Source organism: Sander lucioperca, chromosome 20 (assembly GCF_008315115.2).
Source record: "Sander lucioperca isolate FBNREF2018 chromosome 20, SLUC_FBN_1.2, whole genome shotgun sequence".
NCBI lineage: Eukaryota > Metazoa > Chordata > Actinopteri > Perciformes > Percidae > Sander > Sander lucioperca.
The window spans coordinates 19,989,151-20,012,948 of NC_050192.1; the positions used below are offsets into that span (position 1 = coordinate 19,989,151).

At 43.2% G+C, this 23,798-nt stretch overlaps 1 protein-coding gene across 2 annotated transcripts in view; it reads left to right on the top strand.

Moving 5' to 3' along the window:
* The window catches only part of dusp16 (dual specificity phosphatase 16), a 27,779-nt gene extending 4,856 nt beyond the window's left edge, over positions 1-22,923 (top strand). Inside the window, exons 2-8 of one of the 2 annotated variants that reach the window (XM_035995911.1) lie at positions 2,544-2,682; positions 8,549-8,712; positions 11,426-11,585; positions 16,563-16,686; positions 20,220-20,629; positions 21,877-22,575; positions 22,702-22,923. In XM_035995911.1, the coding sequence (XP_035851804.1) occupies positions 2,544-2,682; positions 8,549-8,712; positions 11,426-11,585; positions 16,563-16,686; positions 20,220-20,629; positions 21,877-22,556 (1,677 nt within the window). In that variant the 3' untranslated portion in view covers positions 22,557-22,575; positions 22,702-22,923. Of the gene's footprint in view, positions 1-2,543; positions 2,683-8,548; positions 8,713-11,425; positions 11,586-16,562; positions 16,687-20,219; positions 20,630-21,876; positions 22,576-22,626 lie in introns of both variants that reach the window. The other variant, XM_031314548.2, reaches the window with a different exon arrangement.
* Positions 22,924-23,798: the final 875 nt, after the last annotated feature.

The following is a 23,798-nucleotide window of genomic DNA, read 5'->3' on the forward strand; positions in this document are numbered from 1 at the left end:
TCAGAACAGTTTATTTATATTTAACAAAGAGAAGTTTGTGAGCTGCCGAGGCCGCTCCGCCCTTTTTGCGGTCTTGTGTTAAACTGGAATAACGACTTTTTGGGGAAGCTCGGCTCCTCGTTTTTATTACAGAGGCAACATTTTCCGTATAATTATGAGCTGTAATTAATTCTGCGTGCAGCGATTCGGAGAAAGCAGAGATTCCTCGAGTGAGTGCAAGTTATACAGCAGCCATGACAAAACTAAACTAATTGGCAGTACCAAACATATGTATTTTTTGGCCCCTAGAGCACATTGATCATCACCACAAGCCTGTAAACACAGAGGCTTCAATGAATAAAGGAAATATAGTCCATACTGACCATTAAAGTACAGTAGGCTACCAGAAATAGTGACATAACACACTGAACTAAATATGGCCCTGATACAGGCTCTATCTCGACTAAATATGGCCCTGATACAGGCTCTATCTCAACTAAATATGGCCCTGATACAGGCTCTATCTGAACTAAATATGGCCCTGATACGGGCTCTATCTGAACTAAATATGGCCCTGATACAGGCTCTATCTGGACTAAATATGGCCCTGATACAGGCTCTATCTGGACTAAATATGGCCCTGATACAGGCTCTATCTGGACTAAATATGGCCCTGATACAGGCTCTATCTGAACTAAATATGGCCCTGATACGGGTTCTATCTGGACTAAATATGGCCCTGATACGGGCTCTATCTGGACTAAATATGGGCCTGATACGGGCTCTATCTGAACTAAATATGGCCCTGATACGGGCTCTATCTGAACTAAATATGGTCCTGATACAGGCTCTATCTGGACTAAATATGGCCCTGATACAGGCTCTATCTGGACTAAATATGGCCCTGATACAGGCTCTATCTGGACTAAATATGGCCCTGATACAGGCTCTATCTGAACTAAATATGGCCCTGATACAGGCTCTATCTGGACTAAATATGGCCCTGATACAGACTCTATCTGGACTAAATATGGCCCTGATACAGACTCTATCTGGACTAAATATGGCCCTGATACAGGCTCTATCTGGACTAAATATGGCCCTGATACAGACTCTATCTGGACTAAATATGGCCCTGAGACAGGCTCTATCTGGACTAAATATGGCCCTGATACAGACTCTATCTGGACTAAATATGGCCCTGATACAGGCTCTATCTGGACTAAATATGGCCCTGATACAGGCTCTATCTGAACTCCTTCAACATGTCTTTACATAATTAAAACATGTCAATGTCAAATGCTTTCATTAAATTAAATGGAAGAAAAAACAAAAAAAATGTCAGTCATTTAAAAGTAGCTGGATTAACACGGTTAAAATGTTGACAGCTAACTCTAAACGGTGTAAAGTGTGTCTGTGTTTCCCTGTAGAGGATTCAACAGCGGGACGTAACAGTCAGCAGCTGCCGTTGTCGGAAAAACACAGATGGTGCGTTCACTTGAAACTAGTAGCCTCGTGGTGCATTCAAAGTTATTGTATAATACCCTTTTCCCATCTGGTGCTTGTTTTTGTCGTTAACAGCAATTTACTGGTGAAATAAGTTATTGTTAGAAGTTATAGTCATTACATTATTATTACATCTTTAATTTTGACCATACGACCTTAGCAATAAACAAGTCGTTCTTAAATGTCACCGACTGTTGTTTAGTACATTTATTTATTTATTTCTTTTTTACTTTATTAAAATGTATCGCTTTAGCACCGGTATCGGAAAAAACCCAAACCACACCCAACCCTAGTGATAAAAACTGTGAAATTGCATTTTTTTACTTATTGAAAAACATAATTTTCTTGAGGAATGATCCTTAAACCCCTCTGCTAAATATGCACCAGTAACCGGCAATTTCCACTGGATGCGGAACGTCTCCAGAACCTCGGCGGAGTCATTAGGTTTCCATTAAAGTCAGTGTGTGTATTTCCACTGACTGCAGAACGTCTGCGTCCCGACTCCGTCCCAGCTCCGGTGGTCCCAGCCCTCCGGAGCTGATACCAGAGCTTCTATTGTTGCCGGACGCCGGAGAGATCCGCAGCAATTCAGCACACGGCAGATAATGGGGACAGGAAGTCGAGCACAGAAACAAAATAAAAATCTGGTTAATTTTCAAAGTAAAATCCAGCGTGCTCACGGCGGATCATATTTCCTGCACTACACCTTGAAAACACAGCTCAGAGTAGTTTCCCCTCTACTCCTCTGGATGAAACTAACTGGTGGTGGTTTTGTGGTTCTATTCTACGTGAATTCGTGAGATCTCGTGGGTCCTCGTGACTACAGCTGTCAGTCATGGCCGCAGCCGTGCCGCAACAAATCCAGACCTGGTGGGTATTGACGGACGGCGGAGCACGCAGCCGGCACGCAGCGGAGCCGGTCCACATCCAGTGGAAATCCAGAGTCGGTCTTCCACAAATGGAGGGAACACACTGCCTGTGTATTTGTAATGTAAGTGTGTAAAAGGGTCTGGTATGTTGTAATGAATGTTGTCTCTTTGTCTCTGTGTGTGTTGTAGTTGGAGCTGCAGGGCGATCAGGAGGTCGTCGTTTACGATCAGAGTTCTTCAGATCCAGCGGCTCTCGGCGCCGAGTCTTTCCTCAGCGTCCTGCTGGTGAAACTGGCGAGGAGCTTCCCCTCCGTACACCTGCTCTCAGGTCAGTCCCACACAGGTCCGTGTCAAAAGATCCCCAAAACGGAGACTAGTCAGAGTCAAAATCCCTGCGAGGATATACCTTTTGCAAATCCTTCTTGCTGCAGCCATTAAGGGTATCACTGTAAACTGGCTTAAGCCCACTGTACCAACATTTCAGTGGTGGAACGAGCGGGTGTGGGAGCTTTACAGAATGGAAGAAATACCTCACAATCTGAGGCTCTAGAGGGACACATTTTTGATGAGATGTACCCCTGTTGTGCTTAAAATGTTTTGAAGAGGAGAGCGTTTCTTTAGTTGATATTGATGTGAAAAGAAGGAAATGGTTCTAACATTGCTCTTTAGATGTGTGTGAATGTCCCACACCAGGAGTAATTTATATAGTTCTATTTTATAGTGATCCATTATCTGTTCAACACATGTTCTATTAAAGAAAAGATAGAAAATAAATGTGTGTAAAGTGGTTAGAAAAAATGAAATCGGAATCGGCTAAAATCGGTATCAGCTGGTCTAACTCCAGAATCGGCCTAGAAAGTTGGAATCGGTGCATCTCTAGTAGATATGTCCCCCCTCAAAAAATATGAAAGGCAATCCACTCCCCAAAAGAGCCAGAGATAACCATTCAGGGGGCTTTAACCTTCCTGTTGTCTTTCGACAAAAACATTATTATTTTTTTTTTTGCGCACACGTGCAGAACGTACGCTCAAGTTGGCGTCTCTTCGGACTTTTTGGACCTCGGGGAGCCGACTGATCAGTCCGACTGCCTTTTCTGCCGACGGTCGGCCGTCTGGTAGGTGTGTCAGGGCCTTAAAAGGCCTAATGTCATATATAAATACAACTACTGCACAGTACTTCACATATATTCCTCCTCCAGTACAGAATAATACAGGATAATCATCATTTTCTTTACATAAATAAGGACATTTGCACCATAAACTGATACAAAAAAGGCACAAATTGAGGCATAAAAATTCACCAAAATAGCAGGAAATGACATGTTGATGCTCAGTATTTTCTGGGGGAGGACTGAGCCCCCCCCCCCCCCCCCAGTTATAATTTAACACGAAACCTCAGGACTTGGCTGAGTTTCCGTCACTTGTTATAAAGCAGTTCATTAGTTAGGTCGACAGGCAGGTCGAGTGCAGACATCCTCCCTTCTTACACACACACACACACACACACATACACACACACACATACACACACACACACACACACACACACACACACACACATACACACACACACACACACACACACACACACACACACACACACACACATACACACACACACACACACACACACACACACACACACACACACACACACACACACACACACACACACACACACTTACTAACACACACACACACACACACACACACACACACACACACACACACACACACACTTACTAACACACACAGACACACACACACACACACACACACACACACACTTACTAACACACACACACACACACACACACACACACACACACACTTACTAACACACACACACACACACACACACACACACACACACACACACACACTTACTAACACACACACACACACACACACTTACTAACACACACACACACACACACACACACACACACACACACACACGCACACTTACTAACACACACACACACACACACACGCACACTTACTAACACACACACACACACACACACACACTTACTAACACACACACACACACACACACACACACACACACACTTACTAACACACACACACACACACACACACACTTACTAACACACACACACTTACTAACACACACACACACACACACACACACTTAACTAACACACACACACACACACACACACACACACACACACACACACACACACACACACACTCGCGCGCACACAAACACTTACTAACACACACACACACACACACACACACACACACACTTACTAACACACACACACACACACACACACACAAACACTTACTAACACACACACACACACACACACACACACACACACACACACTTACTAACACACACACACACACACACACACTTACTAACCCTAACACACACACACACACACACACACGCACACTAACACACGCACACTTACTGACACGCAACACACACACACAAACACACACACACACACACTTGTTAGCAGTTCATTAGTTTGACCGACAGGCGGGTCGAGTGCAGACATCCTCCCTTCTTTCCACCGAATGTTACGTTATGTAACCATGGTTACGTTATGTAAGCATGATGTCATGCTGCCGTGACGACTCCACCCTCAGCATGTAAAGAAAGACTTCCAAAATCCCTCGGTCAAAGGTTTAACGCTTACACAACCACAACTGGTATCTGCTGGGAGGATCTCTGACTGATAACAGGAGGGGGGTTTAAAGGAAAGTTTATGAGGATCATAATCAGGTCTCAGACTTTAAAATATCTATATATCTATAAATATAATATAATATAATATAATATAATATAATAAATATGGACACTAGTGATTGTAATAATTAGAAAAAACAGACCCGATCCAGAGTGGCCAGAAGATGAGAAACAAGTTAAAAACTGGAGATAGTTTTCACTAATTTGGTGAAAATATTAACCATGAATACATACACACACACACACACACACACACACACACACTTAGGTAACACACACCCACACACACACACTTAGGTAACACACACAGACACACACACACACGCACGCACGCACACACACACACACACACACACACACACACACACACACACACACACACCTAGGTAACACACACACACACACACACACTCATTAGGAACCAATGGGCCACAGGCAGGAAGTCAGACAGTATTAAGAGACGGACCAACATGTTGTTGGTAAATATTTCCCAATCTACATTTTTTGTTCATATTGTTTGAAATGATCTTTACGCCCCGACGGCAATATCTAACTTATGGGCTCTAAAAGAAATGAAAGAGACCCTAAAGACCCATTCTAAATCAGGAAATCCCCTGCTGAGGATTGTGGGTAGTGTAGTACTTCTCCATCACAACCAGGTTGGTTTCATACAGACCTGTAGCTTTACAGGAGCAGAAACCTTTTAACGTTTTAACAATCTCACAGCTTGTAGTCAGTCTATGTTGGATGGAGAACGATCACATCACGTGCATCATGTTGCACCTGCAGAGCAATTCAGAGGCTTGTTGCCTGGCAACAAGTGTAGAGGATGAGCAAGTCGTTCAGTATAGCCCTGTTTACACGTACGTGGTTATTGTGAAAAACAGAGACATTTCCTTCGTTTCTGTCCTTCGTTTACACCAAGGGGGTCAGCCTCTCCTCGGACCACGAACCTCCTATGGCGCCATGTTGATGCTACCAAGCCATCACCCCCCGTTAGCATCCCATTGACTGCCATTCATTTTGACGTCACTTTGACAGAGAATAACTTTACATCTGAAGAGTTTAAAGACTCTATTTGTCCATTGTTTATTTCTAAAGAAACACGACAATGTATAAAAGGCTCCATTACCTTGTAGCTCACGTTATGGCTCCGTAGCAGACGTTTTTATAAAAATAGGCTAACGATTGGGTCATAACCACGAGACTTACTGTCTCATAGTAGAGGAATTACCGTATAGTACAGGAGAAGCTCTCAGGCAGTTTGGACTTCCATCAGCTGTTTAAGTTTAATTACTAATGTTAACTATCATTTTAGTGATCAATAATTAGCCTGTGTCTATGTTATCTCCTTACATATACCTACGCTCTCCGTCTCTGCTAGATTGGGAATGATTGAGATTTCTCTTGGCACAGCTACCAGAAGACTTCCAACTTTCAGACAGGTTGCGGAGAAGCAGCTTCCATTGAAAATAAATGACTTCCTGTATCTTTAGAAGATCAAGTCGGCGGCGGTGTGGACGGACAGTTACGATGCGTCAAATACATTTTTCTATTAAAGCCATGTAGGATATTTAATTCGTAGCTTTTCAAGCTTCAACAACCAAACATTCTGCAGTGCTCTGATACTAAATAAACTGGAAACATCAAACTACAGCACTGAGCACATGGCACTTCCTGAATGTGCAAAACATCCCAGAATATGTCAACAGAAAGGTTGTCAGGCCTACATTAAATTATAAACAGAAATAATCGATTATGGCCCGGCCGATTATCGATGCAGCATCGTCCACGTCCACGATTCAATGCATCGATTATTTGATTAATTTCAACACCTCTAGAACAGTGTTTCTCAAATGGGGATACGTGTCCCCCTAGAGGTACTCTGGAGGACTGCAGGGGGTACGTGTCCCCCTAGGGGTACTCTGGAGGACTGCAGGGGGTACGTGTCCCCCTAGAGGTACTCTGGAGGACTGCAGGGGGTACGTGTCCCCCTAGAGGTACTCTGGAGGACTGCAGGGGGTATGTATCCCCCTAGGGGTACTCTGGAGGACTGCAGGGGGTACGTGTCCCCCTAGAGGTCTCTGGAGGACTGCAGGGAGTACGTGTCCCCCTAGAGGTACTCTGGAGGACTGCAGGGAGTACGTGTCCCCCTAGGGGTACTCTGGAGGACTGCAGGGGGTACGTTATATATTTAACTAAATATTTAATAGTAATAAGGCTGTTGTCCAGAACATTGTTCCTCTTTACGTAGACTTGTTTTTTTTCCTACCAAAAATGTGACATTTGTGTCTCCTTCTTTATGTTTAAGTTATGTCACTGTTTTTGAAGTTTTTGATACTATTATCGATCTATTCTTGCCTTACTTCCTTCCTTCCTTCTTTCTACCATCTTTTTCCAAGATTTTGTCTCCTTTTCTCATCAGTATTTAAATGTTTTTTTTCCAGGTCCAAGGCTGTTGTTTAGTAAATCTATCGCTGACAGCGCTGTACTGTCTTATTTTTATAAACTCTTTTTTTCTACCAAAAATGATTAGCGCTGGTCAGAGGGTACTTGGCTTAAAGAAACTATTCAAAAGGGGTACATTATTGAAAAAGGTTTGAGAACCAGTGCTCTAGTGTATACACGGGGACGTGTAAACGAAGACTTTTCTGTAAACTGACAGCTGTGCACAATGCTATTTTTGAAAATGGAGAGAGGTTGAAATGTCCTTTATGAAAATAGCCGGCCACGTGGAAGCGTAGCATATGATTGTGAACGCCAGAGCTGGATTTAAATCGGTTTTCAGTTGAATTATTCTATTTCGGTTCATATAATCCAGAATAGATCTCTGTCACAAAATTCCTTTTCATTTACTTGCAAGATGAGAAACAAGTTAAAAACTGGAGATAGTTTTCACTAATTTGGTGCAAATATTAACCATGAATACTCACACACACACACACACACACACACACACACACACACACACACACACACACACACACACACACACACACACACACACACACACACACACGTACGCACACACACACACACACACACACACACACACACACACACACACACAGAGACACACACACACACAGAGACACATACACAGACACACACTCACACACACACACACACACACACACACACACACAGAGAGACACACACACACACACACACACACACACACTTACACACTCACACGCAGATAGACACACACGCACACAGACACACACACACACACACACACACACACACACACACACACACACAGAGACACACACACAAAATTCCTTTTCATTTACTTGTAAAGAACGTTGTATGTAACCAGCCATGTTTGCTTGAAAGAAGCCCAAATCTGTCATGTAGAAACATTGAAAACAGGTCAGATTTGAGGGTTAAATTTGACTTGGTGAAACCCTCAGAAACCGTGAGCCAGCCTGGTGATGAACGTGACCGTTTGCTCCTCTCAGGTGGATTCTCCGAGTTCTCCCATCTGTTTCCTGGTCTGTGTGAGGGGAAGTCCACTCTGGTCCCCTCGTGCATCTCTCAGCCCTGCCTGCCGGTCACAAACATCGGGCCGACCCGCATCCTGCCTCACCTGTACCTGGGCTGCCAGAGGGACGTCCTCAACAAGGTGAGACACAAACCGTAAAGGCCCGTCCATACCAAGAACCAGAACCAGAACCAGAACCCTAACCAGAACTAGAACCATAACTAGAACCATAACCCTAACCATAACTAGAACCAGAACTAGAACCATAACCAGAACTAGAACCATAACGAGAACCATAACCAGAACTAGAACTAGAACTAGAACCATAACTAGAACCATAACCAGAACTAGAACCAGAACTAGAACCATGACCATAACTAGAACTAGAACCAGAACTAGAACCAGAACCAGAACTAGAACTAGAACCAGAACTAGAACCATAACTAGAACTAGAACCAGAACTAGAACCATAACTAGAACCATAACGATGAGAGCGTCCACACTGCTGAGCGATAACGTTCTCAAGCACGCACTGCAGCTCCAGCTGATACTAATACATCACAGTAGACACACACACACACACACACACACACACACACACACACACACACACACACACACACACACACACACACACACACACACACAGACCCTTCAGCCATGTTCTGAGTGTTGGCGTTGCGTAGTCTGTCCACCAGAGGGCGCTCTACAACCTCCCTCGTGTTTAACCCTTTTAGTTTCACATCTTAAGTTTGTATTTTTAAACATTTTATTTATCAGAACTTTAACCCTCAGAACCCGACCGCGTCGTAGACGACACAAAACGGCACCTCTGATTAATATTTAGATAATTTGATAACGGTTTAATGTAGAAACTTACCGATGTTTGCTGCTAAAAGCTAAGGAGTTAGCCATCACGGGGGTGTCTTTGGTGTCTTTGTAGCCTTTACAGAAGGTCTTCTATCCAGCCTGGAAGTTTTGCCTCTTTTTGGAGTTGTTCAGCAATAAATCCAAACGCTTATATCCAAGATTTATCCACTTGATGTCCATAATTTATCAATTTTCCGTCATTTTTGCCGCTAGCTCGATGCTAGCTGCCATTTTGAATATCCCATGATGCTTTGTGAGATTGTGTTGGCGTCTTTCAACCAATGGGAAGGCAGGTCCGTCATACAAAGAGTATAGACCTCAACAGTCCCACCCCTCGTCCGAGAGACCTTGGGTTCCGGAAGTAAAATTCCCATTCATTTCTCCCATAGACGTCTGGAAACATCCGTATATAAAGAGTTTTAGACGGTGCCTCAGGCTAACCAGACGGGACTCATAAACATACAACGTATCATTTAGAGTGAAAAAACAATCAGAAAATTCCAAAAAAGTCAAAGGTACAACACTGTGTATGTATCGTCATCTCAGAGCGAAGGAACTACTCATCCCATGAACCACCGCGCACCACTGAACAAAGGAAGCTAACGTTAGTTTAGCTAACAGCTAACTGCTAGCTGAGACAGCATGTAATAACTTTAAAAGACCCTCAAAATAAACCTGAAAATAACCGTTAACATATATAACAGCTGTTACGTCAGCTGTAGACGGCTTTACCCAGTGATACGTTTGAGTTAATGTTATTTTAGACTGAATCAAGCTGTCAGCTAGCGGTTAGCTGAATTAGCTGTTAGCTAAACTAACGTTAGCTTCCCGGCGGAGGCTAACGTCAGAAGCGTGGAACTGATCGTGATTCCTGCAGGGTCGTAAATCATCGTGACGGATCGTGCAGGCAGCTCCCCCTCCCCCCCCTCCTCACCAGCATGAGCTCCACCAATCAGAGGCATCACTGTGGGATTGTGGGATTGTTCAGGATTGTGGGTAATGAAGTACTTATCCAAGACATCGCGAATAAAAGACATTTATCTCTAAACAAGGGTAGTGCCCCATGGTTTGTGGCGTCTATACGAGCATATACAATCGCTTAGTCATGTCAGCAAGCTGGTTTTAAGTCCACCATCGACGGTTACGATTTTATGGCTTATACTGCAACTGTCAATGGAGAAATTGAATTATATTTTTACTTCCGGAACCCGCTGTGGGCGGGACTGTTGCGCTCTATATCAAGTGGAAAGATGGATCACTCCAGTCTATTACCGTTCTACAGAGAAGATTGTTTTGAGATTTGGCATAAATTTGGGCCTTTTTTGAAGAAATGTGAATAGTTTGTCCTTTTACATGAGTTATAATGTTTATTATGTTTATTTTTGCACTGCATGACTCCACATATATAGGAGAACTGTTTTAGAACATTGCTGTATGTGTGATTACAATAAATATGACATTATTATTTGATTATTAGCATAAGTGAATGTCATGAGGGCAAAAGCGTCTGGACTTTTTTTGAAAAAAATGTACATATTTAGTCAACTGTATAAGTTATAATGTTTATTTCTTCACAGTGTGACTCCTAATACATATGGGAGCTGATTTAGAGGAGATTGGCTGTGATATCAATACATATCTGTGAGATTCATGTTCCGTTTTATTTAATTATTTGTCTTTAAGGTCATACAACCTTTTTTACATTCAAGTGACCTCACTGCAGCACAAATATTCTAATAGCCCAGTTTGTCCTGAAAAAATGATGTTCATAGATTGACTGTAGACAACAGGGTTTATGTTTTACAAGCTTTTTTAGAAAATTAAACCAGACGGACAATGAACTGTAAAAATGAGCTCAGGTTTCTGAGCGTTAGTACATGTTGATGTTCAGGCTCAGACCACAGCGTAGCAGTGTGAATGCAGCCTGAGATTACCGGTGTAAGTACCGGTCCTGGTCTCGGTGTGATGTGGTTTCTGTCTCCAGGATCTGATGCAGCAGAACGACATCGTCTACGTCCTGAACGCCAGCAACACCTGCCCCAAACCGGACTTCATCCCCGAGTCCCACTTCCTGCGGGTTCCCGTCAACGACTCGTTCTGTGAGAAGATCCTGCCCTGGTTGGACAGATCGGTGGAGTTCATAGGTCAGCCCACGGCTCGCTATACATAATATAATAATTAGGGCTGTCAAACGATTCATTTTTTTAAATTGCGATTAATCGTTGAAGTTCTATAGTTAAACGCGATTAATCGCATATTTTATCACATGATTAAAATTCTATTATTTTGCATTTCAGAACAGTTTTTAAGTCCATATTAACAATGGAAAGCCATTCTTACCAGTGGATCTTGATTGGGAATCAAATGAATGCAAAGAAAGTTACTTTATGAACTTGATTTTAAGATTTGTAATTATTTATTTACTGTAAACAAAAGAAAAATGTGAGAATCTGTCATTACTGCACAATTCCTCCAAGTACCTAACTAAAAAACTAAAAATCCCTATCCTTACCAGAGTCAATATAGTGTTTAGTAACTCCTAAATAGGGCTGTCAAACCATTCATTTCTTTTAATTTCTCTGAATTTCTGCGATAAAATAATATATATATATATATATATATATATATATATATATATATATATATATATATATATATATATATATATATATATATATATATATATATATATATATATTCACACATACACATACAGTGCCTTGCGAAAGTATTCAGCCCCCTTGAACTTTGACCTTTTGCCATATTTCAGGCTTCAAACATAAAGATATAAAAATGTAATTTTTTGTGAAGAATCAACAACAAGTGGGACACAATCATGAAGTGGAACGAAATTTATTGGATATTTCAAACTTTTTTAACAAATAAAAAAACTGAAAAATTGGGCGTGCAAAATTATTCGGCCCCCTTAAGTTAATACTTTGTAGCGCCACCTTTTGCTGTGATTACAGCTGTAAGTCTCTTGGGGTATGTCTCTATCAGTTTTGCACATCGAGAGACTGAACTTTTTGCCCATTCCTTCTTGCAAAACAGCTGGAGCTCAGTGAGGTTGGATGGAGAGCGTTTGTGAACAGCAGTTTTCAGTTCTTTCCACAGATTCTCGATTGGATTCAGGTCTGGACTTTGACTTGGCCATTCTAACACCTGGATATGTTTATTTGTGAACCATTCCATTGTAGATTTTGCTTTATGTTTTGGATCATTGTCTTGTTGGAAGACTAATCTCCGTCCCAGTCTCAGGTCTTTTGCAGACTCCATCAGGTTTTCTTCCAGAATGGTCCTGTATTTGGCTCCATCCATCTTCCCATCCATTCTAACCATCTTCCCTGTCCCTGCTGAAGAAAAGCAGGCCCAGACCATGATGCTGCCACCACCATGTTTGACAGTGGGGATGGTGTGTTCAGGGTGATGAGCTGTGTTGCTTTTACGCCAAACATAACGTTTTGCATTGTTGCCAAAAAGTTAGATTTTGGTTTCATCTGACCAGAGCACCTTCTTCCACATGTTTGCTGTGTCTCCCAGGTGGCTTGTGGCAAACTTTAACCGACACTTTTTATGGATATCTTTAAGAAATGGCTTTCTTCTTGCCACTCTTCCATAAAGGCCAGATTTGTGCAGTATACGACTGATTGTTGTCCTATGGACAGAGTCTCCCACCTCAGCTGTAGATCTCTGCAGTTCATCCAGAGTGATCATGGGCCTCTTGGCTGCATCTCTGATCAGTCTTCTCCTTGTATGAGCTGAAAGTTTAGAGGGACGGCCGGGTCTTCGGAGATTTGCAGTGGTCTGATACTCCTTCCATTTCAATATTATCCGTGCACAGTGCTCCTTGGGATGTTTAAAGCTTGGGAAATCTTTTTGTATCCAAATCCGGCTTTAAACTTCTCCACAACAGTATCTCGGACCTGCCTGGTGTGTTCCTTGTTCTTCATGATGCTCTCTGCGCTTTAAACGGACCTCTGAGACTATCACAGAGCAGGTGTATTTATACGGAGACTTGATTACACACAGGTGGATTCTATTTATCATCATTAGTCATTTAGGTCAACATTGGATCATTCAGAGATCCTCACTGAACTTCTGGAGAGTGTTTGCTGCACTGAAAGTAAAGGGGCTGAATCATTTTGCACGCCCAATGTTTCAGTTTTTTATTTGTTAAAAAAGTTTGAAATATCCAATAAATTTCGTTCCACTTCATGATTGTGTCCCACTTGTTGTTGATTCTTCACAAAAAATTACATTTTTATATCTTTATGTTTGAAGCCTGAAATGTGGCAAAAGGTCAAAGTTCAAGGGGGCCGAATACTTTCGCAAGGCACTGTATGTGTATGTATGTATGTGTGTATATATATATACACATACATATATATATACACATATATACACATACATATATATACACATATATATATATATATATATATATATGTATATATGTATGTATATATATGTATATATATATATATATATATATATATATATACATATATATATATATATATATATATTTTAATAACAACAACAACAACAGACGGAGCTTAAGCTGCTACTGTCTGTTGAAATGATGAAAAAAGAGCCAAAAACGTTCAAAAGAAAGCGTCTACAATGTAGGAGAAGTGACAGTGACTGTTGGATAAAACGCTGAATGTCCAAAACAATTAGGACAAGTATTAAAAGTTTAAAGGTGCCACACGTATTTCATGACTTTGTGGTAATGTCTGAAGGTCTACCATGGACTCAAAAAAAATGCTTAACAGCTATTGCCTACCATAGATTACAAGACTCTGAAAAGACTAAAGTCTAACACAATCTCACATCTAACGTTAACGACTGTCATAATATGTATTGCATTGTGGGTATACAGGAGTAAAATGTAGAGTACATCGTATGTACGCTCAAACTAGCTGTGCATTGTGGGTATTTCATAGTACGGACTCCTTATTACAGAACAGTACAGAACCTTATTTAAATGAAGGGAGAAACACCACAACTTATCTATGTTTATATGTAAGAGTCCTGCATTCGAACTTCTACATAAATACATTTTAGTTGTAATACTTTTACCCAAAATTATATATATATAGCGCTCAATTGACTTTGTGGAACCGACAATTGTTGCACTCAGCTGAACAGCTTTAAAGGTGCCGTGCCACACGTATATTTCATGACTTTGTGGTAATGTCTGAAGTTGTACCATGGACTCTGTAACCTTGGTTACCTTGTTTCAAGCCATTCTAGCGTGGTATAGAAAGCCTGCAGGAAGAATCAGCTCGATTTGTGCCAGTTCTCATTAATATTCAACGAGCTAAGCTGCTTGACTCTGATTGGCTAACAGCTAGCCAATGAGAGCCTGGCTATCAGCATCCTTTACCCTGAGCAAACAAAGGGGTAGCTTCTCCTCGGACCGCGAACCTCCTATGGCGCCATTTTGATGCTACCAAGCCATCACCTCCCGTTAGCATCCCATTGACTGCCATTCATTCTGACGTCACTTTGACAGAGAATAACTTTACATCTGAAGAGTTTAAAGACTCTATTTGTCCATTGTTTATTTCTAAAGAAACACGACAATGTATAAAAGGCTCCATTACCTTGTAGCTCACGTTATGGCTCCGTAGCAGACGTTTTTATAAAAATAGGCTAACGATTGGGTCATAACCACGAGACTTACTGTCTCATAGTAGAGGAATTACCGTATAGTACAGGAGAAGCTCTCAGGCAGTTTGGACTTCCATTAGCTGTTTAAGTTTAATTACTAATGTTAACTATCATTTTAGTGATCAATAATTAGCCTGTGTCTATGTTATCTCCTTACATATACCTACGCTCTCCGTCTCTGCTAGATTGGGAATGATTGAGATTTCTCTTGGCACAGCTACCAGAAGACTTCCAACTTTCAGACAGGTTGCTCACGTCACATCTACGTCTTCAAGCTCAGTTGGAGGCTGCTCAGTAACGCTCAGCCATCACCGGGAAAGAGACTTCACTGGTCTCCGTCCAGAGACACGGGACCTGCTGGTCCATTTATATACTGTCTATGAGTGCAACTGGGCGAGCTCATGAATAGTAATGAGCTCATGAATAGTAATGAGCTCAGGCAACATGATGTCAGACTGACCAGCTGTTGTAATTGGTCTGATTTGTAGAGCTGACAGAGGAGGTAGCCGTTCATTTTCACATTCACCACATAACAAACAAACACATATGGACCAAACAGATTTCAAGGAAAATGGTTTTGTGTGGCAGGGCACCTTTAAATAAAGTGACAATTTATTTTTACAGTTGAAGAAAAAAACGTAAATGACGTCAAAAAAAAGTGACTACAGCATCGGGGAAAGACTGCAGGAACGCCAAAAAAAGCAACCGGTGTAAATGTACAAAAAAAGCAACTTTTTTTTTATTTTTTATAAAATGACAAAAAAACGTTTAAAAAAAAATGCAAGAATTTCGAAAAAAAACAAATGTCGGGAAAAGTTGAAAAAGTGACTTAAAAAATTAAAACTAAAGACAGACACAGACTCTCTCTCTCTATATATCTATCTATCCATCCATCTATCTACCTCTCTACCTCTAACTATCTCTTTATCGCTCAACCTCTCCATCTATCTCTCTCTCTCTCTCTCTCTACCTCTACACCTCTCTCTCTCTCTCTCTACCTCTACACCTCTCTCTCTCTCTCTCTCTCTCTCTCTCTCTCTCTCTCTACCTCTACACCTCTCTCTCTCTCTCTCTACACCTCTCTCTCTACCTCTACACCTCTCTCTCTACCTCTACACCTCTCTCTCCTCTCTCTCTCCTCTCTCCTCTCATCTCTCCTCTCTCTCTCCTCTCTCTCTCTCTCTCTCTCCTCTCTCTCTCTCTACTCCTCTCTACACCTCTACACCTCTCTCTCTCTCTCTCTCATCTCCTCACCTCCTCTCTCCTCTCTCCTCTCTCTACCTCTACACCTCTCTCTACCTCTACCTCTCCTCACCTCTCCCTCTCTCCCTCTCTCTCCTCTCTCTCTCTCCTCTCTCTCTCTCTCTCTCTCTCTCTCTCTCTCTCTCTCTCTCTCTCTCCCTCTCTCCATCTCTCAGCCCTACTCTGACCTTTGTGTGTTTCAGAGAAGGCGAAAGCGTCCAACGCCCGCGTCCTGGTTCACTGTCTGGCGGGAATCTCTCGCTCCGCCACCATCGCCATCGCCTACATCATGAAGAGGATGGACATGTCTCTGGACGAGGCGTACAGGTGAGAGCAGCACACACACCCAGCACACATCGTAGGGCTGTATTCTTCAGCCAGTCCAGTGTTTCCCCTGTACCGGGTTTGTGGAAGATTCAGGGGCACATGTTTAGTCGGGGTTTCGGCATCATTCCTCAAGAAAATGTTCAGTTTTTCAATTAATAAATAAGCAATTTCACATAATTTAGAGCGTGATAAGATAGGTAGGTAGGTAGGTAGGTAGATAGAGAGGTAGGTAGGTAGGCAGGTAGATAGAGAGGTAGGTAGATAGGTAGGTAGGTAGGCAGAGGTAGGTAGGTAGGTAGGTAGATAGAGAGGTAGGTAGGTAGGTAGATAGAGAGGTAGGTAGATAGGTAGGTAGGCAGAGGTAGGTAGGTAGGTAGGTAGGTAGGCAGGTAGATAGAGAGGTAGGTAGATAGGTAGGTAGGTAGGCAGAGGTAGGTAGGTAGGTAGGTAGATGGATAGGTAGGTAGGTAGATAGATGGATGGATAGGTAGGTAGGTAGGTAGATGGATGGATGGATAGGTAGGTAGGTAGGTAGGTAGGTAGATGTAGGTAGGTAGGTAGATGGATGGATGGATAGGTAGGTAGGTAGGTAGATATATATATATTAATACCACACTGGGAAAACAAATACACATTAAGGAGACATAGGAGAAAGTATAAGAAATAGAAAAAGTAGAATTAACTAACCGTGTGTTGTGAACCGCGTGTAGTGATTATAACAACCAGACAGCAGCTGTGTCTCAAAGACCGGCAGCAGCAGCTGATGCGACAGAACATTACAGCCACTCAAACAGGACATTCTAAGGTTCAGCAGAAACCCAACCCCGTCAAAAAGCCCAATATTCAGCCGAAGCCGAATCCTGGATTTGGTGCATCCCTGGGACTCTGTCTTAAGGCGCTGACACACCGAGCCGATAATCGGCCGTAGATGTGACGTGAGCAACCTGTCTGAAAGTTGGAAGTCTTCTGGTAGCTGTGCCAAGAGAAATCTCAATCATTCCCAATCTAGCAGAGACGGAGAGCGTAGGTATATGTAAGGAGATAACATAGACACAGGCTAATTATTGATCACTAAAATGATAGTTAACATTAGTAATTAAACTTAAACAGCTAATGGAAGTCCAAACTGCCTGAGAGCTTCTCCTGTACTATACGGTAATTCCTCTACTATGAGACAGTAAGTCTCGTGGTTATGACCCAATCGTTAGCCTATTTTTATAAAAACGTCTGCTACGGAGCCATAACGTGAGCTACAAGGTAATGGAGCCTTTTATACATTGTCGTGTTTCTTTAGAAATAAACAACGGACAAATAGAGTCTTTAAACTCTTCAGATGTAAAGTTATTCTCTGTCAAAGTGACGTCAAAATGAATGGCAGTCAATGGGATGCTAACGGGAGGTGATGGCTTGGTAGCATCAAAATGGCGCCATAGGAGCTACGCGTTGTGAGGAGAAGCTGACCCCCTTGGTCACACTGGCTTTACTGCCGGCGGTCGGCCGTCTGGTTGGTGTGTAACGGCCTTTACATTGAGCGGTTTCCTCCGATGTTACACAACAGATTTCTGCAGCTTTCAGAGCTCAGACTCTTGTTTGATGTCGGCCGTGCACATTCCTCTCCACGTAGATCCAAATAACACAGAGTCGGTCCTAATGAGTCCACATCCTCGTTAAGCCTCCAATTAATCCGCCCGCGTGTCACTGTTCATTACAAACGCTCGCCTGGACGCTCACTAATGATGCAGCTCCACATTCTGTGAGTGTAGACGGTAAACAGCTTTCATAAAAACCAAAAGAACATGCCAAATGTAAACATAAGCATACATTAACATGTAACACATATTGGGCTTTTTGACGGGGTTGGGTTTCTGCTGAACTGAACCCTACGCTTGCACTCCGCGCGCTACGCTGGTCGACGTAATGACGGCGCCGTTGATTACGGGAAGGTGTTTACGTAGGTGGAGCGTTCAATGCAGTAGGCTGTGAGAAAGTGGAAATGGAACTGGTGAGCAGAAAAAGTGTAGTTTGGCAGAACTTTCAGTCAAAAGAAGACCATTCAAGTCCAGCTACATGATCAATCTGCAATGCTGATTAGTCTGGTGGTGGCGAGGACCCTAAACTATACACAACATCACCGCTGTTACAACATCTGGTATGAAACATCTGGAAGAATACGAGTTGTGATGAAGGAATCTACATACAAAAATCTGGATTCGGTGCATCCCTAGTCTAAAGGATTCATATAAAATAAGGGTAAAAAAGGGAAATAAATGCAGAGAAACGGAAGTAATTTACAGTTGTAAACAAATATTTCTTAGAGTATTTTATTTCCAAATCAAATGTTTTAGACAGCTTCATACAGTGTGTTTTCTCTCAGTTTATGGAAGACTTGGGTACACATATTTGGCAGGGGGTTTAAGGGTAAATCCCTCAAGAAAATGGAACGTTTTTTAATTAAAAAGGATGCAATTTTACATCATTTTGTACCATTATTATCACCATAACTCTGTCTTAAACGTTGGAACAAATAGAGCAGATAATACATGAATAACTTTTATACTTTTGCGTAAAATCTACGCTGTTGCAGCGTACGTTGATACGTGGAGACACGAACCTACGCCGGACCGTACGGCGTAGCCTGACATGCACCTCTCGAAAAATGTAACTACACGTCACGGCGACGCACGCCGCTTGGCTGTAGCCTGGTAGCGTTGCATCCCCACCCCCCGCAGTTATATCGTTATCGCGATATTCAACAATTGCATATTTTTCTCACATCGTGCGGCCCTACTGGAAATAACAAAATAATATTATTTTATTTATTCATTTTATTTGTTAGGGAGCATGTACAATTTTTTAACATAAATGTTGCCATTTGATGCATTGTACCAGAGGTAGCCTTAGGCTAATTTACATCTGCAGTCTCTAGACAGGGCACGATTTAAATCCAACAGGAAAAACATGACAAGACAGATCACAAATCCTACAGCAATGTAATGGACATTGTGACACACACACACACACACACACACACACACACACACACACACACACACGCGCGCACACACACACGCACACACACAGGCACACACACAGGCACACACACAGGCACACACACACACACACACACACACACACACACACACACACACACAGGCACACACACACACAGGCACAACACACACACACGACACACACACACACACACACAGCACACACACACACAGACACACACACACACACACACACACACACACACAGGCACAGACACACACACACATACAGGCACACAGACACACACACAGACACAGACACACACACACATACACACACAGGCACAGACACACACACACGCACGCACGCACACACACACACACACACACACACACACACACACACACAGGCACAGACAGACACAGGCGCGTACACTAAAAACTATAAGGTAAATCTTTTTATATATTGTTTTAAAGACATAAATGTACAGTTTGAAGAATGTCGATGTTGCTAATAGTCAGAGTGCGATGTTTGTTTGACAGGTTTGTGAAGGAGAAGCGGCCGACCATTTCTCCCAACTTTAACTTCCTGGGTCAGCTGCTGGACTTTGAGAAGAAGATAAAGAGTCCTCACGGTACCGAAGCCAAACTCAAGTCCGTCCATCCTGCCGAGTCCAGCGGAGACGTCCCCGAGCAGCCCGAGGCCCCGGAGCCCTCGGCGCCGCTGGAGCCCCTCACCCTGCCCTGTGTTTTAGCCGACGCCCCCGAGGAGCGCCTGCTGGCTCAGGCTCTGAGCGGCCTGCAGCTCGCCTCCGCTGGCGCCGACGGACCCGAAGACAGCGCCCGGCTGAAGCGCTCCTTCTCTCTGGACATCAAGTCGTACGGCGAGCCGGTAGGGAGCGCTACGTACAGCCGTGGAGCCGGAGACACCGTGGAGTACTTCAAACCGCCAGGTAGGGCTGTGCAATTAATCAAAATGTAGGGGTGCAAGATATATCAACTCAATATCGTTATCGCAATATATCGAAAGTGTCGCAATAAGTATGCAATATTTATTTATATTATATTTATACTGTCCAACCAGTAGAACATGTCCTGTTCTGTAGACATGGTCCTTATTTATTTATATATTCATGTTGGACCGGTCCAATATGACTGTCAGTTGAAATAAACTTTTTTGTAATTTTACATATGTTTAAAAATATCGAAATTAATATTGATATCGCAATATCATATTTTGTCAGTATCATGCAACCCTATTGAAATGTAATCGTTATTATTAGGGGTGCACGATTCAGAAAATGTCACCATTTGATATTGATTTTTAGGCTCAAGATTCGATTCAAAAACAATTCTCGATTTAAAAAAAGAAAATACTCACAGTATGTAAATGTACTTTCCTCATGTGATTGCAGTAGACATAAAATTAAATTAAAAAAAACTAAAATATGAACCCAATGAAGCCCAATATGAATTGATTTTGAATCGGTAGAGCTTGAATCACGATACGAATGTGAATAGATTTTTTTGCACACCCCTAGTTATTATGATTTCGGCTCCCAATGATCACAAAAACAGAAAAATTGAGAAATTATGTAGCTTATTACGTTTTGAAAGTAAACTCCTAATTTCCAGACTGATCTCACAAAGTGGCGTATGTATGACATGTCAATTCGTACGCCGTTTTTGCGTGTTATAAAGACGCATAATCCTTTTTTTTAGCGTGTTTATCAACGCCATTTGGCCTCCATTGACCTACATTACATGTGAATTTTCGCCGTAGCGAGTAGTATGAAAGGACGGGTGGGATGAAAATAATCGTTAGTTGCAGCCCTAGTGATAGCACGGCACGTTCTCGCATCCGCTGTATACAGCGTAGACATACACGTGGATAGCTCAAAATGCGTACAGATAACACGCCATTTGGCTTTAGCAAAGTGGCGTGTATGTTTACGCAAAGTCATGATGTCACGTTTGTATTTTCTCTTGTGTTCTGAATGAATAAAATAAAGATTAAATAGGAAAAGTATGAAGGCAAATTTCACAGTTACTGTTGATTCATTTTACTTTTCCACTGTTTAAGTTCAATAATTGCAACATCTTTCCAGAAGTCAACGAGTAATTGTGTTAAATTATCGTGATTGACCAAAATAATTGTGATTATATTTTTTCTCCATAATCTGGCTACCCTGACCACCAGGCTTCAAAGAGCCGGCCAGCAAACCGTGCCAGTTCTCCCCGGTGCAAGAAGTCTCGGAGCAGTCCACTCCGGAGCAGAGCCCCGACAAAGACGAAGTCAACGGGGAGCGAGTCGCACCACCTCAGCCCGCGCCGACCTCCAGCAGTGGCTTCAAACCCCCGGCCGCCACCCCCAACTGTTCGCAGCCGTTGCACCGGAGCGGCAGTATGGAGGAGAACGCCACCAGCTTCCTGTTCGGCCTCTCCCGCAGCCAGCAGCATCTGGCCAAACCGGGCTCCGCTGGCAGCGGGCTGAAAGGCTGGCACTCTGACATCCTGCTGGGCCCCGTCACCGTGTCCACTGCCTCCCTCGCTGGCGGCTGGTACCTGTCCTCCGACTCCACCCGCTTCTACTCCGCCTCGGCCGTCCTGAGCGGTGCCAGCAGCGCTGGCTTCGCGGCCTACGGTTGCAGCCACGGCCTGGAAGAGGTGCACCGACGGCGCAGCCGGCAGAGGACGGGCGACCGCGGAGACTCGAGGAGGAGCTGGCACGAAGAGAGCAGCTTCGAGAAGCAGCTGAAGAGACGCAGCTGTCAGATGGAGTTCGGGGACGGGAGGACGGACGGCAGCAGAGAGGAGATGGGAAAGGTGGGGAGCCAGTCGAGCTTCTCCGGCAGCGTGGAGATCATCGAGGTCTCCTGAGACTCTGAGAGACTGAGACAGACTGCGAGACTGAGACTCTCTGTGAGACTCTAAGAGACTGAGACAGACTCTGAGACTCTGAGAGACTGAGACTCTGAGAGACTGAGACAGACTCTGAGAGACTGAGACAGACTGAGAGTCTGAGACTCTCTGAGAGACTGAGACTCTCTGAGAGACTGAGGGCGTTTTCACACCTACAGTTCGTCTGCTTTCGAGTTTGTAAACTTGCTTCGGTTTCTTTTCACACGGAGAAAACTCCAAGCGAACTAAAATGCATTACTACAAACCACGCAACAACACCTCCGCTTATTGGCCGGCGACAAAAACGTCGAACAACGCGACACAAACGTCACCAAAGGTGACATTACATGTCAAAACAAAAGCAACAAACGGAAGAAAAAAACGGAAATGTCCTGCAGCGTACAGGAGTTTGTTTTTAACGTCCGGTTGTTTTGGTCCGAGTGCGTCTGCTGCGTTCACACCGAGGGGGGTTTGGGAGTGAAAACGCCCTAAAACTGGTTCTGAGACTTGTACGAAAACTGATCCGGTCTGAGACTAATACTGAGACATCTCCACCTCGGATGAATCTGACTCTACTGTCGCTTCACGCTTCAGAGGTAAACGTGCAACACACATCGGAGCGTTGGTGGCTTTATACCACACGCCTGTCAGAGTTTTAGTCCTGTTCACACAGGACTGGTTACCTCGGTTACCTCAGGTCCTATTCTAACGATGTGAGGTCACGGCGTGAAGCGCCTGGTGCAGGTGTGTTTAGTGCGTGTCCAAATCCACTTTTGCTAGTTTGACGGCTGATAAAAAGGGTCCGTGGTGTGTTTTGGGCGTAACATGCAATCAACCAATCAGAGATCATCTCCCATTCCCTTTAAAAGCCAGGCGTGTTTGGACCTTGGAGCATTGCTGTTATGATGGAGGATTTGCACCGTAATATTTTTATTTGTAATCTTGTGTGTGTGTGTGTGTGTGTGTGTGTGTGCGCGTCCCTGTGTGTGTAACAAGCATAGTGTGTGTGCGCTGTGTACGAGCCTAGGAGCATTTTACTAATGCTCTGTTAAAATAACAATGAAATGCTGCGTTATTGACTTTAGACCAGGTTTTTGTTGGTCAATGGTGCCATCACTTCCCGCTGCCTCAAGATAGCAATACTCCCAGAATGCACCTGAACACACCTCCCTGTAAGACCAGCACGCCCAGAATGCACCTGAGCTGCGCCGGGTACAAGAT